The sequence below is a fragment of the Lethenteron reissneri genome, chromosome 63 (genome assembly GCF_015708825.2).
Source record: "Lethenteron reissneri isolate LAM-NWPU_2019-01 chromosome 63, ASM1570882v1, whole genome shotgun sequence".
Classification (NCBI taxonomy): Eukaryota; Metazoa; Chordata; class Hyperoartia; order Petromyzontiformes; family Petromyzontidae; genus Lethenteron; species Lethenteron reissneri.
Genome location: NC_083841.1, coordinates 2,782,912 through 2,799,172, shown reverse-complemented (window position 1 = coordinate 2,799,172; position 16,261 = coordinate 2,782,912). Strand labels below are relative to the sequence as shown.

The window sequence follows — 16,261 nt, the reverse complement described above, 5'->3', positions numbered from 1 at the left end:
CACCACCAACCTCCAATAACGTGGAGTTCAATCCCGACCCTGACGCCTGCTGCTGCTGTATATTTGGAGTATGCGTGTCTCTCTTCCCGTGGTCACGTGGATTTTTCTCGAGCTCGTCAGGTTTTTCCGTCCACATTTAGAATCAACGTACAATTTGTATTGTATTTCATTGCTCTACATTTACACGTGATGATGATGATCCAAATTTCGATTTAAAGCTTTCGTAACTGCAGGGATTCATCTTCTTGGTTCTTTCGGTAAAGTCGCGATCTAACCCAAAAAAACCCTCTATCATAGATACCTGTGTGTGACGCAGAAGGGAAATAACAAAATAATAAAAATAAAACGTAATAAAATAAAATTATCACGACGTTTCGGCCACAACACAAGCAGCCGTCCTCAGGTGAAGAACAGGTCTTTCGGAAAGACAGCGTCTGAATGAGCACCACCAGGCTTGGAAGCGTATATTTAAGCTGGGTTGAAGGGGGAAGGGCGCCTTGGCAAATAAATTTGCATATCAAGAGGAATCTAGAATAAATATGCTAAATTCCTCTTGATATGCAAATTCCTTTGTCAAGGCGCCCTTCCCCCTCCAACCCAGCTTAAATATACGCTGCCAAGCATGCTGGTGCTCATTCAGACGCTGTCTTTCCGACAGACCTGTTCTTCACCTGAGGACGGCTGCTTGCGTTGTGGCCGAAACGTCGTGAGAATAATTGTATTATGTTTTATTTTTATTATTTTATTATTTCCCTTCTACGTGACTTTACCGAAAGAACCAAGAAGATGATGATCCACTCCGTTCTGATTGAATTTCTGATAGCCAGATCGCTTCTGAAAAAGAGCTGTATAGCTCAGTGGGGCCTTAATAGGTAAATTAAAAAGTTTAGTCGAGTCGGAGGCAACGTTAATTAAGAATGTTAAAAAAATATATTTATAAAGAATGCACATTACGATCAGTTACACAACATTAGGGGCCGTCCATAAATGACGTCAAGCGATTTTGGACGATTTTTGACTCGCCCCCCTCGTCACAAAAAGTCAGACCCCCCTCAAATATGACGTCACAAAGCTCTGCCCCCCCCCCCAAAATAAAAATGCTTCAAATCGCTTAAAACTATTGTCATTGTGGTGCGTATTTAATGTGGCGCTGCACTCTGATGTTCTAGGAGAAAAAAATATCAAAAAGTCTATTTAAGTAGAACGTGTTGCCTATATTTATTTAAAGTTGCGCATTTTGATGTGACGTCACATTTCTCACTCCCCCCCCCCCCCACTCGTCACACATCGTCACAAATGTCTGACCCCCCCCCCTAGGGTGCGTGACGTTATTTATGGACGGCCCCTTATTAATTGATTTAACTTATGATTGACTGTAACCACGATGACGTCACGTAACATATTATTTAAATTGGTAACAGCAGTTTAATTATTTAGATCTTTAATTACAATAAACACGATGACGTCACGTAACATATATGTAAACTGGTAACAGCAATTTAATTCTTTACATATTTAATACCAATAGTGTGCATTCGTTTCATTGTACATTTCCTCAGGAAATGAAGAACAGGGGTAGAACAAAATATCGATATGAGCCAATTGATATCACGATATTGCACACAAAACGAACGGTACGATTATCGTGGGTCTAATATCGTACGATATATTGCTGGGGAAGGTCGGGCCGAGGAGAGGGGGGGGGGGGTAGCCCAAGTGGAGTTATCCACAGCGAGTGAGGACTCTTGACGTGGTGTGCCGAGTTCAATACCAGCTCGCCTGGCCGGACCAGACCAGCTGGAATTGAACCCTGGGCGAGACCATTGTGGCAGTCGGGGCAGGGGGCGATTGTGTTTGTGTTTATATATTTTTTTTGGACGAGACCATTTGTGCAGGCGTGAGGGGGGGGGGGGCAAGTGGAGTCATCCACAGCGAGTGAGTGCTCTTGGCGTTGTGTGCCGGGTTCAATTCCAGCTCGCCTGGCCGGACCAGACCAGCTGGAATTGAACCCTGGGGGAGACCATTGTGGCAGTAGCGACAGGGGGGGGGGGGGTTGTGTTTACATTTAATTTTTTGGACGAGACCATTTGTGCAGGCGTGGGGGGGGGGGGGTAAGTGACACCCGCAGCGAGTGAGGACACTTGACGTTGTGTGCCGGATTTACTTCCAGCTCACCGAGCCAGACCAGACCAGCTGGAATTGAACCCTGGGCGAGACCATTGTGGCTGTAGCGAAAGGGGGGTTTTATTAAGTTTTGATTTGAAGTTTTCGTGACTGCAGGAATCCGTACGCTTTGGTTCTTTCGGTAAAGTCACGTGGGTATAAATTTTTTAATATTATTTTTTAAATGTTATACTTAGGTGACTTTACCGAAAGAGCCAAAGAGTATTGATTAAGTTTGTTTACATTTTAGTTTTGGGACGAGACCATTTGTGCAGGCCTGGTTTAGGGCGTTGAAGCTTAAATGTTAAGATTTATTGTTCCCGGGACGGGGATCTTTGATGCAGATACAGATCAGAATCAAATCATAATGTTTATTATTATTGAATGAATACGATTAGCTATAAAGTTATTTTTCAAAGGTGTCCAGTAAGGGCGGGTCAGAACGTTCCAACAAAAATATAAACACACGATAAGAGTGCAAAGTTTGGGAAAAGTAAAGAAATCACTTTAAAAATATATACAAATAAATGTAAACTAATATTTTTTAACTTACTGAGCTATTAACTTTTTTCAGAAGTGACCTGGCCACAAATAATAGCTCAACAAAGTGGTTTATCACGTGAAAATTACCAGAAGCAAATTAATGTAATCTAAATACACGTTTCTACTATACAATAGGAGGGGGGGGGTTTGAGTTTAAATAACACATTCCTGCGGAGGGAGCTGGTAGGAACGTTGGGTTGCTCGGTCAATGGCCAGGGTCAACGGCGGCGTGGTGTATTCCGCAAATATGGCCAATTGGGAGGGCGGGCACAAGCCGGCGTGAGTAGGTTAAACGTTGAGTTTTATAAGGGCACCACGGTGTGACCAGCCCCTCCCCACCCAGCCCCACCCCTCCCACCCCCCACTCAGCCCCACCCCTCCCACCCCCCACCCAGCCCCCCCCGCCACCCAGCCCCTCCCCACCCTCCCCACCCAGCCCCTCCCCACCCTCCCCACCCAGCCCCTCCCCTCCCCACCCAGCCCCTCCCTACACGACGGACACAATAATCCCATGTGGGCTGGTGTAACCAGGAGGTTCCTACCAGTATTAAGATCTGTGGTTGGGGCTGTACTATTATGCTTTGGACGAGACCATCATACAAGCAAAGTGAATGAGGGGAGGGGGGGCAATGGTTAAAAGAGTTTTGATTGAATGGGATTAACTAATTTATTGATGAGCTAAATCAGGGGAATCGACCAGGTTTATTTGAATGGTTGAGGGTAGATGTTGAATTAATGTAGTGTTTAAAAATAAGTACCGTGTCGCCTTCATCCAAATGGTGGGGTGGGTGTGGGTGTTAATGGGACGCGACCAATTGCGTCAGTGAATGGGGGTGTTTCGCTCGCAGTGGTCGTGCCAATGCTTGGCAGAGAACGACAATGTAGCTCATTCATTCACTCCTTCGTTCTATTAATAGCTTTAATTCGCGGCACGGTGCAGCAGATGGGCTGCGTGCTATTGCTGGCGCGCAACGCGTGACAACAATGGTATATTTATAGCGTTTTAGGGGCCGTCCATAAATGACGTCACGCACCTAGGGAGAGGGTCAGACATTTGTGACGATGTGTGACGAGGGGGGGGGGGGTGAGAAATGTGACGTCACATCAAAAGGCGCAACTTTAAATATAGACAACACGTTCTACTTAATTAAATAGACTTTTTAATAAATGTTTTATCCTACAACATCAGAGTGCAGCGCCACATTAAATACGCACTACAATGACAATAGTTTAAAGCGATTTGAAGCATGTTTATTTTGGGGGGGTGGGGCAGAGCTTTGTGACGTCATATTTGAGGGGGGGGGTCTGACTTTTTGTGACGTCGTGTGACGAACGGGGGGGGGGGGTCAAAAATCGTCCAAATTTGCGTGACGTCATTTAGGGACGGCCCCATAAAACGGTCGACGGAGATTCACATTGCTAGATTTCATATCAAATTAACTATTTTTATTTTAGCAGTGAAGGCCTACTGAGCTGTATAATATGCTCTCGTTTCAGAAGCGACCTGACCACAATTAATCGCTCATCTAAGTGGCTCATGATCTCGATTTAAAGCTTTCGTGACTGCAGGGATTCATCTTCTTGGTTCTTTCGGTAAAGTCAAGTAGAAGGAAATAATAAAATATATTTTTTTGTTTATTTTAATTATTTTATTATTTCCCTTCTACGTGACTTTACCGAAAGAACCAAGAAGATGGCTCATGATCGTCGTGTGGACATTTAGAACGGCAAAATAAATATTCTAAACGCACGTTGAGTCTAAATGTGGTGGAGGGGTGATGATGATGATGAGAGAGACACGCAAATTCCAAATATACAGCAGCAGGCATCAGGGTCGGGATGGAACCCACGACCTCCTGTATACCAGGCGAGGTAGTTAACATCTCCTAGCCACCGTGATGATGATGAGACACGCAAATTCCAAATATACAGCAGCAGGCATCAGGGTCGGGATGGAACCCACGACATCCTGTGTACCAGGCGAGGTAGTTCACATCTCCTAGCCACCGTGATGATAATGAGAGACACGCAAACTCCAAATATACAGCAACAGGCGTCAGGGTCGGGATGGAACCCACGACCTCCTGTACACCAGGCGAGGTAGTTAACATCTCCTAGCCACCATGGCGTATCAACATGCAATGGGTGCGTCAGTGTGTGTTTTTGACCATTGAAATTGCCGCGTATTTCGCTCACTTGCTCGTACCACGAACAAGAACGTATCGAGCACCACGACGGGACAGACAAACGCACAGATTTTGTAAACGCACACGAGAATGGTCATGCGGATGACGGTTTTACAAACGCGTCACGCGCGAACGCGTGCGCCGTTTGACCTCGCGGCGTCCCGTAATAGGGGTGGAGGGTGGGGGGGGAGTGGGGCGGGGGGCGTGGCTTAGAAGGTGGGGGGGGCGACCACTCGCCCGTGCCCTTGCGCCAAGGTAAACACGCGGCGGCCATGTTGCTACGGGATGTGAGTGGCGGGTAGAGTGTGTGTGACGTCACGCGAGCACTCCACACAGGGGGGCGGCTGTCCCTTACAAAGATGGCCCCCCCCCACTTCCCGCGCGTGACGTCACAACCGAAGCACCGCCCCCTCCCCCCGAACGCCTCAGGCGCTCCCGCCCGTGTGAGTCCGCGCCGACGAGATGGCGGCCCTGGAGGCAGCGAGGTGAGTTGCCAGACGTTACTTCTCCACCTCATCGTCCACCTCATCGTCCTCCCCTCACCACCACCTCCTCCTGCTCGCTCACACGGCGACCGCGTGTGGGTTCAGTGCCGCAGCCGCCCGCTTCGCCATTCGAGGGTGGTGGTGGTGGTGGTGGTGGCGGGGAGAGACGCGTCCCTTGCGGTGAACGCCATTACAAGGGGTGGTGGGGGTGGTAGTGGTGGTGGTGGAGGTTGGTGGTGGAGTTGTTGACCCTGCTACCGTGGAGGAGAGAGAGGAGGAGGGGGGGTAGTGGTGGTTGGTGGTGGTGGAGGTTGGTGGTGGTGGAGTTGTTGACGCTGCTACCGTGGAGGAGAGAGAGATGGGGGGGGGGTAGTAGTGGTGGTTGGTGGTGTTGGAGGTTGGTGGTGGTGGAGGTTGGTGGTGGAGGTTGGTGGTGGTGGAGGTTAGTGGTGGAGTTGTTGACGCTGCTACCGTGGAGGAGAGAGAGGAGGAGGAGGGGGGTAGTGGTAGTTAGTGGTGGAGGTTGGTGGTGGTGGAGGTTAGTGGTGGAGTTGTTGACGCTGCTACCGTGGAGGAGAGAGAGGAGGAGGAGGGGGGTAGTGGTAGTTAGTGGTGGAGGTTGGTGGTGGTGGAGGTTAGTGGTGGAGTTGTTGACGCTGCTACCGTGGAGGAGAGAGAGATGGGGGGGTAGTAGTGGTAGTTAGTGGTGGTGGAGGTTGGTGGTGGAGTTGTTGACGCTGCTACCGTGGAGGAGAGAGAGGAGGAGGAGGGGGGTAGTGGTAGTTAGTGGTGGAGGTTGGTGGTGGTGGAGGTTAGTGGTGGTGGAGGTTGGTGGTGGAGTTGTTGACGCTGCTACCATGGAGGAGAGAGAGGAGGAGTAGGGGGGGGAGTAGTGGTAGTTAGTGGTGGTGGAGGTTGGTGGTGGTGGAGGTTGGTGGTGGAGTTGTTGACGCTGCTACCGTGGAGGAGAGAGAGATGGGGGGGGGGAGGGTAGCAGCATGGAGCCGCTTGGTTTCCCCGCTCTAACCGCGTCCCCCGAGGGGGTTCAACGAGGGAGACGGCGGCGGGCGAAGTCGCTTCGAGTTTGCGGGACGAGCAAAAAGAGCTCTCAGATCGGCCTCGACTGCCTGCCGAATTCCATACAGCGCACAGGCAGCGGCCGCCTCGTCCTCGCCTCCCATTGGTCGCGGCGGAGCGCCTCGGCCAATCGGAAGCGAGAACCGGGCGCGCGTTGCTTATCCGCGCTATGGATTTTGAAGCGGCCTTCCCCCACCCCCCCCTACCCCTCCGGCCGTTCTTGTGAACTTTGCGGGGTTCGTTGTCGGCCGTGGTCTATCCACCGCTGGATGAAGGCCCCCCACCATCATCACCACCATCACCACCACCGCTTTAGCCACCACATCTCGAGCGCGTCGTCACCACGACAGTGGAGACGAAACATTGTTTGTGTTCGTCGCTCCGTCTCTACGGGGAACGTTCCCGAGCGCGATGGCCCTCGCACGAACTCTGAGCCGCTCGCTCACACCACGTTCCATGTTCACCTTGATGGGCACGTCCCCCAACACCAAACACCACCACAGACACCACCACCAACACCACAGCCACCAACCACAGCCACCAACCACAGCCACCACCAACACCGCAATCACCACCGCAGCCACAGCCGCCGCCGCCACCAACCACCACTACCGCCACCACCACCACTAACACCGCAGCCACCACCACAGCCACCACCGCCACCACCACCAACCACCAACACCGCAGCCACCACCACAGCCGCCACCACCACCACAACCACCACAACCACCACCACAGCCACCACCACAGCCACAACCACCAACGCCACCAACCACCACCGCAGCCACCGCCACCACCACCGCAGCCACAGCCACCACAAGCCGCCACCACCAACCTTCACCACCAACCGTCACTGCCACCACCAACCACCACCACCCGACAAAGCTCCTTAACCCACGCCGCTACACGCGCGCCCTGCACAAAGTCGCCCCTCTTCCCCACCCCCTTCTTCTTCTTCTGCTGCTGCTTACCAGTCGTCACGATGTAAACAAGTGGTTGCACAACTTTGTAAATCGCTCCCGTCCGTCGGTCACGCTCAATCGATCCACTGCTGGATGAGACCTCCCTCCGCCAGCACCCCCCGAACTCCACGAAACGTCGTCTGCCCCCCCCCCACCCCCCCACGAATGGTCATTCACTGAATCCGTCACCCCCTCTGAACGCGTTCTGTCCTTCGGGGGCTGTTGTACCCTGTCCCATTGCCCCATTGCCCATCACCATCATCCTTTCTAAGCCCATTGCGTGCTCCCCCCCACCCCCTTCATTGAGTCAAGCTCCCGTTGACTTGAATTCAGTGTTGCGAACGGTGATTATACAACGTTTAAATATCGGCCGCGATTACACAACGCGTAAAACTATCTACGGCTGTCCCCTACAGCCAAGCCGGTCCACGCTTATCCGCGACCGCCTTTCGCATGCGAGCAATTTGACTCTCTCAGCCTTTCACTTTATCGCTCTTACTTTCTCTCACTTTCTCTAACTCTCTCACTCACTCTCTCTTACTTTCTCACTCACTCTGTCTCACTCACTCTGTGTCACTCACTCTGTCTCACTCACTCCGTCTCACTCACTCTCTCACTCACTCTCTCTTACTTTCTCTCACTCACTCTCTCACTCTCTCTTACTTTCTCACTCACTCTGTCTCACTCACTCTGTGTCACTCACTCTGTCTCACTCACTCCGTCTCACTCACTCACTCACTCTCTTACTTTCTCTCACTCACTCTCTCACTCACTCCCTGTGTCTCACTCTCTCACTCACTCTCTGTTACTTTCTCTCACTCTCTCTTACTTTCTCTCACTCACTCTCTCTTACTTTCACTCACTCTCTCACTCACTCTCTTACTTTCACTCACTCACTCTCTCACTCACACTCTCACTCACTCTGTCTCACTCACTCTGTCTCACTCACTCTGTCTCACTCACTCCGTCTCACTCACTCACTCACTCTCTTACTTTCTCTCACTCACTCTCTCACTCACTCTCTCACTCACTCTCTCTGTCTCACTCTCTCACTCACTCTCTCACTCTCTCTTACTTTCTCACTCACTCTGTCTCACTCACTCCCTGTGTCTCACTCACTCTGTCTCACTCACTCCCTGTGTCTCACTCACTCTGTCTCACTCACTCACTCACTCTCTTACTTTCTCTCACTCACTCTCTCACTCACTCTCTCACTCACTCTCTCTGTCTCACTCTCTCACTCACTCTCTCACTCACTCTCTGTTACTTTCTCTCACTCTCTCTTACTTTCTCTCACTCACTCTCTCTTACTTTCACTCACTCTCTCACTCACTCTCTTACTTTCACTCACTCACACTCTCACTCACACTCTCACTCACTCTGTCTCACTCACTATCACTCACTCTGTCTCACTCACTTTCACTCACTCTCTCTCACTTTCCATCACTCTCTCTCACACTCTCTCACTCTCTCTCGCGCTCTAAGTTTTAAAAAGCGCACCGCTGCCAAATTAATGCGATTTTCTCGGGAGATTTAATTCGTCGTCCACACTTCTTCTTACATTGCCGCCCGTGTCGCTCGTTCTTGCCCGTGGGGTTTTGGTGGAAGTGCAGTGCGGGGCCTGTAGCATGGTGTTATAAAGGGGCCCGAAATAAAACACGTAAATATTAAACGACCAATTTTTTTACTTGCACAGTAAAGTAATTGTATGTTTTCATTTGCTATAGATCCAGAAAATACGACAAATCGCTAACTTTAAGCACCCGGTCGTTCACAACAGTTGAAGGCGGTATAGTACTATAGTAATAGAGCAAGTGCAGAATCACTGAACCGGAATTGATAGCTTGAAAGCATTTAGCGCGGGGCCCTTGAAAGTGCCGTGGCCCGTAGCATATGTAGCTACTTTTGCTACTACGATAATCTGGCATTGGCCCAGTGCTTTGCGACACGTGGATTTCACCCCCCTGCTGCCACTGACCGTCGGGGGCTGCAATCGCCCGCACGGCCTCGCAAGCCCGTCCACCCAGGGACGCAACTATCCTCCATCCCAGGGGCTCGCTCTGCTCAGCTTTTGAGATCTGGCGAGGTCTGGGACCCCCCACCCTCCCGAGTGAGTTGGTCTCGTAGTCCACGAAAAGCTGTTTTGTTGTAGAATGTAATTGCAAGGAACGGCGTCTGTGCACAAAGTTGCGAAGGTCAAAGGGGTCAAAGGGTCGTCATTGTCAAGTCCAGTGGTCCGATCACAGCTGCTGCTTCTCCCCCCCCCCATTCACCCACCCCTCATCTCTTTCGTCTGCTACATATCACCCAACTGTTGCACGGTCAACGCGTATCCACGCCCCATGGTCCACTCGGTCTCGTCACCACCGCCATCTGACACATTTCGGCTTTGCCTTGGTTGCCAAACTCTGGGTGACACTCCAATGCCTGGGCGCTGCAGTGGCGAGGAGATGTTAACTACCTCGCCTGGTGTACAGGAGGTCGTGGGTTCGATACCGACCCTGACGCCTGCTGTATATTTGGAGTTTGCGTGTCTCTCTCCGTGGTGAGATGTTAACTACCTCGCCTGGTATACAGGAGGTCGTGGGTTCGATACCGACCCTCACGCCTGCTGCTGTATATTTGGAGTTTGTGTGTCTCTCTCTCCGTGGTGAGATGTTAACTACCTCGCCGTGTATACAGGAGGTCGTGGGTTCGATCCTGACCCTGACGCCTGCTGTATATTTGGAGTTTGCGTGTCTTTCCGTGGCGAGATGTTAACTACCTCGCCTGGTATACAGGAGGTCGTGGGTTCGATCCCGTACCTAACGCCTGCTGTATATTTGGAGTTTGCGTGTCTCTCTCCCCGTGGTCGTGTGGATTTTTCTCCGGGTCCTCTGGTTTTTCCCTCCACATTTAGAATCATCGTAACGCCTTGGCTGTTATCAATTTCCCCGTGATAAGCCACTTCGTTGAGCTATCATTCTTGGCCAGGTCGCTGCTGAAAAATCAGGCTAATAGCTCAGTGGGGGCTTACCTGGTAAAATAAAAATAAAATACTTTAGTTGAATCCACCCTCCTCCATCCTGCATACTTGTCCCATCCACCGCAGCCTCCCCAAGGGGTCACTAGGGTCACTCAAATGAGGTTATCCTGGTCCCATTGTGATTCTCACCTGGTTAAAACCACATTTTTTTTACTTGACTTAACACTTTCATGCCAACCTCCCAAGTTGCCAACTCTTGTCATCCACCTGCCCTGCACACGTGTCCCCACTCCTCAAGGCAAGGGCACACCCATGTCATTATACGACACTTAAAGGTTAACCAAAGCGCGTACGGCGTACTAACTGCCCGATTAATACTCGTAAACCACCGTGGGCTTTGCCCCGCCGTTCGAAGGCTTTTGCATCGGACTCGGATCGCCGATGATGAGGGTCATATGTTTGGTAAGTGTTTAGCACGAGACTTTTAAGCCGCCCGTAACTTAAGGCTGACCCTGCCCTGCGAGTAATATTGCCTCAAATCCAGTTCGAAGAAGCTCAGGCAATAACTACATTTGTAACCTACATCGGCTCTTTCAACCTTCCAGCACATCGTTAGAATTTACGTAAGTCTCTTCTATGCTGGACGGACTATCATTGGATGTAAGTGTCGGCTTAGACATTTCCCAATACAGGCAGTCCTCTGCTTACGATGGAGATGCGTTACGACGACCCCATCGTAAGTCAAAAATATCGTAAGTCGAAGATGGTCTAGCCTACCCAGGAGTCTTAAAGAACGGTGATAATTTAGCAAAACAGAGCAATTTACTGTACCGCGCTGTATAAACTATATACTGTATGTATTAAGTACAATACTGTATTGCACAGTAAAATGTAAAGTTAAAACAAGGTAAATTCTTAGGCTACCTATATGAACTGCAATTCAATTAAAAAAAGTATTTTCAGGAAACAATCCTATCTGCTATGAAAACTTTTAACATGCATTTTGTCACCATCGTAAGATCGAAATATCCTAAGTCGGACCATCGTAACTCGGGGACTATACTGTACTTTGCAGTAACCTACCAACAAGGCAGCAAGCACGTTGCACAATTGTACATGACAAGGGCACGTGGCTTCACTAGATCAAGTCTGAGCATTATCTTTTCCATGCTTTTGTGCCCCATTTTACATGCCCCTCCCATTTATATACACAGCGTATACAAAGATAAAGAACCCCCCCCCCCGTGTAGCCATGCAGACTGTTGGGGCAAGTGCTGTTAGCGAGCAGGGCATTAAGGCCCGGCACTGGGCACGAAGGGCGGTGGTGGTGTGTTGTGGCCAGAACCACACCCAGGCACCCCAAGTGATTGATTTCTCTCGCTCAGGCTATAATGCCACCGTGCTGTCAGCGAAATGAATGGAAGTTTTAACCACCAGTGTTGGTAGAATTGACTCCTTTAAAGTATCGGCTGGCTCTCGCCATGGCAGTGTGGAATTTCCACCACAGGGTCTGGCTCACCGTGCTTATTTCCACGCGGTGATTAGCCCGCTTCGTTGAGCTGTCATTTGCGACAGCCATGCGCTTCTGAAAAATAAGATGGGGCCTTATGCGGTGAAATAAAACATGATTGATAGTTTCGTTTCACTGGGCAGGGAAAGCGAATTTGAGCGTTTAAACTTTCGCAGCCAAGTTGGGGGTTTCGTGACGTGGACGTGGGTGTCCTCGCCGTTTGTCCTCCGCGCCTTCATTTCGCAGAGGAGGCCACGCGGCGTCGCTTGCAGAGAGAGAGGGGGGGGGCCTGTGGGTGCCGAGCGATCCGTGAGCGGCACGCGACCGGTACTGCCGTTGTCACAGCGCACGTACAAACGACGCGTTGATGAATGCGTTGACGTTGAATCCCCACACTCGCTTGTCACGCGTGTTGAGTCAAAGTGTTATTCGCAATTTGTGCAAATTAACACGTGGAGGATATGCCCCTGTTTGCGTTGATAACTATGGAAGGTTGTCTTCGGAGGGTATAATCGTCGCCGAGTCTCCAGGCACCATTGTTTAGGAGGGTCCTGCATTTGCACGTTGGGCCCGATTTCATTCGTTTGGTGGCTAATGGAGTGGACGAAGCTGTGCAAACAAGACGGTAAAACAAATCAAGACCGAATAATAATTCGTTCTGGTATTCGCATCGAGACCCTCCAGTCGTGACGGTTCATGTGATCGCTGTTGGTTGGCGGTGGTTAGTGCGTCACGGTGGCTAGGAGATGTTAACTACCTCGCCTGGTGTGCAGGAGGTCGTGGGTTTGATCCCGACCCTGACGCCTGCTGCTGCTGCTGTATATTTGGAGTTTGCGGAAGTCTTCCTCCCCATGGTCGCGTGAATTTTTCTCTGGGTCCTCCAATTTTTTCCACTCCGCTATAAATTTCCACGTCATTATAAGCCACTTGTTTGAGCTGTCGTTTGTGATCGCCAGGTCGTCACTGAAAAAATAGCTCTATAGCTCAGTGGGGCCTTACCTGGTAAAGTAAAAAAATCGTTTAGTTTTAGCGCAAGGTTGCATTCATTGTAACTTGCCCAATTGCCACGCTTCTAGCCTGTCACCGGAGCGGCGGAGAGTGACGGCACCACGGGCGTCCACCAAGGCCGCCGAAAGCCAATGCTCTCCTTGCTCCACCTCCTCCCGGCACGTCCCCTGTCTACCCCCCCCTCGCCCCAACCCCATCGCCGTCCCCACCCGCCCATCCCCGGCAGCGCGCCTCTGTCGCCGCTGGAGTGCCACATCATCCACGAGGTGTACGACAGCGAGTACGCGCAGGAGCAGTTCGAGCTGGAGCTTGAGCGCGCGCTCGAGTCGCAGTTCAAGTACATCGTAGTGGAGCCGGCACGGCTCGGCGACGAGACGGCCCGCTGGATCGCCGTCGGCAACTGCCTGCACAAGACGGCCGTGCTGGCGGGCGCCTCCTGCCTGCTCAGCCCCTTCCTGCTGCCGGCGCCGCACGCCCACCTGCTCAGCCTGCCGGCGGGGCTTCTGTCGGCGAGCTGCGCGGCGCTCTACGGCGTCTCGTGGCAATTCGACCCGTGCTGCAAGTACCAGGTGCAGTACGAGGCGCGCGAGCTGGCGCGCCTGCCGCTGCACACGCTGCGCTCCGCCTCGCCCGTCGTGCTCGTGCGCAAGGACGACACGTACCGCAAGCGGCTGCACAACACGCTGGCGCTCGCCTCCCTCCTCTACTGCGTGCACAAGGTGTGGGAGCTCTACCTGCAGTGAGGGGGGGGGGCTCCGGGTTTGGGTGGAGGGGGGGCGGTGGTGCCACCTGGCTGGGGGTGGGAAAGGGGGGGAGGGAGTGGGCAAGGGAAGATCCTCGCCAATTTCCCGCCCACTCGCTCACCACCCGCCCACTCACCGCCCGCCCACTTTCCTGGTCACCCGCCCACCTGGTCGCCTGCCCGCCCACCCGCCCGGCGCAGCACAGACTTGTTAAGACCGTGGCCACCGGCCTCGGGGTGCAGGAAGGGCAGACGTGTGAGTGTGTGCGTGTGTGCGCGTATGTATGTGTGCGCGTGCGTGTGTGTGTGTGTGTACGTTCGCCGGGTCACAAGCGGCACGTGGGCCGTGACCCCCCCCCCCCAACGCAACTGGGAACAGTCGGACAAGGTCCTGACGTTGTGCGCGTCGGTTGAGCCGCAGAGCCCAGGATTTGCGTCGTCGTCGTCGCTACGAGAGTGGAAGTCCGCCTCCTCCTCCTCCTCGGCTGCTGCTGCAGCAGCCTTGGCCCGGCGGGCAGGGGTGAGTGTAGAGGGAGCCCTGGTGATTATAATAGTGTATTATAATAATCGCAAGCAAAGCCGCACCCTGAATGTGTAGGAGGGAAACAAAACAATAAATTGCAGTAACCATGCGAGATGTTATTTATTTGTTTGCTCCGAATGATGATGACGATGATTATGTAGATCGGCAGTCGGTCGTGTTCCTGTGTAGCTGCTTCGTCGTCACCTCTGCCCCGGGGGCGGCGGTGGGGGGGGGCAAGAGCTCTTGAGCGTCGCGCAAATAGCGCCGACGGTGGCGCCGCCCGCCCACCTCGTGGCCTGCCTGGGGGCCAGACGGATCCCCGCATCCGTTGCGGCCGCGCGCCATTGGATCATGCACGTGGTCCTGCCCCCCCCCCCCCCCGCCCTGCCCAGTTACGCGCTCGCGAGGTGACGCTCAAAAATGGGGGTTGGGGCGTGGATGAGGGCCCCCCCTCCCCCCCTCCCCCATCCACCTGTGTGGTTTGGGTTGGGCAGCCCTCCCCTGGGGGTAACGTCTCGTCTGCGGCGCTTGTGACGCACGCGTTCCTTGGCTCGGGAAGGAGAGGGCGTTCGTGTCGTTGCTACCGTTGGGAGGATGCTGCCGCGTAGGTTTTTTCGCGGCACAGCCTCGCGGTGCACAAGATGGCGTTGAACCTGTCCACCAACCCCCTAGGGTAGCGATTCGCCGAATAGCCACGATTCAGGGTTGTGATCCGATTATTATTTTCTTAAGCTTCGACGTCGGTGTTGGCATCCCTTGAAGCGGCGGAGCGATTTCCCCCGCTTCGGCGCGCGGCTGCTCGCGTTTGATGCGAGTGGCCGACTAGCACGGTCGACTACGTACGGCGCGAAAGAGGTTCAACGTACGTACTTGACCGCCGACGTTCGGCTTACGAGACGCTCAAAGAGTCGTAAACGTAGCGAGAGACTTGCCCGCCCCCCCCCCACCCCTTCCCGATCACCTGCGGTGGATGGGTTAACGGCTCATCCCACCCATCGCTCGGGTTTCCCACCAAATCACGCAAAAACATTTCAGCCTCGCCCTCCCACCATGTCTTGACGGCCACGCAGAGGGGGGGGGGGGGGGGAGGCTCTACACACGTGTCTTCTGACCGCCCGTTTAATTTTTTCGACGGCGTCCCGTCGCGCCCGGTCCGATCGTGCGTTGTGGTGTCCAGCGGAATTTCACTCGAGGTCCCGTGCGCCGAGCTGGGGGCGGCGTGGTAAGAGTTCCTCTCCGCGCCGTTCGCGATGCGCGAGACGAAGCACGAAGCTGCCCCTGCCCCCTGCCCCTGCCCAGCCACCTGGACCGGAGCCCGATGCCGCGTGGCGTTAACGCCGCGCGCGAATTAACCGCCGAGAACACCGCGCCGCCGCCACCGCCTGCCGCACAGTGAATGTTCAAGATCCCGCCGTGATGTCGTTCGGAAGAGTGCAAGCCCGCTCGCGGGGCGGTGTCGCGGTTCAAATTTTTGCCAAAACGTGAAGAAAAAAAAATCTCCGCAAGGGCGAATTGCTTGGGATGGATATACGGACGGCGAACACCGTCCCTCCCGACAGGACGCCCCTGGAAGGAGAGTGTCGAGACCCAGCGAAGCTCTCCCGGGCGACGGCGTTCGCCCCCGATCGTAAAATGTCTTCGTCAGCTCGACAGCAGTAGCAACTGCCACCAACCAGCACCAGCACCACCAGGCTACTGCCCGTAAAATGTGTTACTTGTTGATTTTTTTTGTTTTTTGAAAAAAATCGTTTTATTTTTAACTTGCAAAAAAAAAGTTGCTAAAAAAAATTAAACACTTTTTTTTAAAAGCGTCACGCTGTGCGCCGTCTCGTGTCCGCCGTTGCTGCGATTGCCGCTACCTTCTGTTGCCGAGACAGGTTTGTTCTTTACGCTGCTGTTGTTGTCTGCTGATGCTGCAGTTCTTTCCACTGTTGCTGCTGCTTCTACAGCGCTGGGTCACAGGCGTGTGCCACAGCGCTGGCTATAGTAGTATCGAGAGGTCACGGTGGCGAGACGTTAACTACCTCACCTGGTATGCAGGAGGTCGTGGGTTCAATCCCGACCTTGACACCTGTATATTTGGAGTTTGCGTTTGTC

At 52.9% G+C, this 16,261-nt stretch overlaps 1 protein-coding gene across 1 annotated transcript; it reads left to right on the top strand.

Moving 5' to 3' along the window:
• The first annotated feature begins 5,280 nt into the window (after positions 1–5,280).
• On the top strand, positions 5,281–15,978 carry TMEM11 (transmembrane protein 11). Its single transcript, XM_061577179.1, has 2 exons — positions 5,281–5,377; positions 13,126–15,978. Exons 1-2 carry the CDS (start codon positions 5,355–5,357, stop codon positions 13,640–13,642), a joined length of 540 nt encoding a protein of 179 aa, XP_061433163.1. The 5' UTR covers positions 5,281–5,354; the 3' UTR covers positions 13,643–15,978.
• Positions 15,979–16,261: the final 283 nt, after the last annotated feature.

Excerpts from the sequence above, each read along its gene's own strand:
- TMEM11 (XM_061577179.1), top strand. The coding sequence starts at position 5,355 with ATGGCGGCCCTGGAGGCAGCGAG. Across the intron at positions 5,378-13,125 it reads GCGGCCCTGGAGGCAGCGAG|CGCGCCTCTGTCGCCGCTGG; the intron begins GTGAGTTGCCAG and ends CATCCCCGGCAG.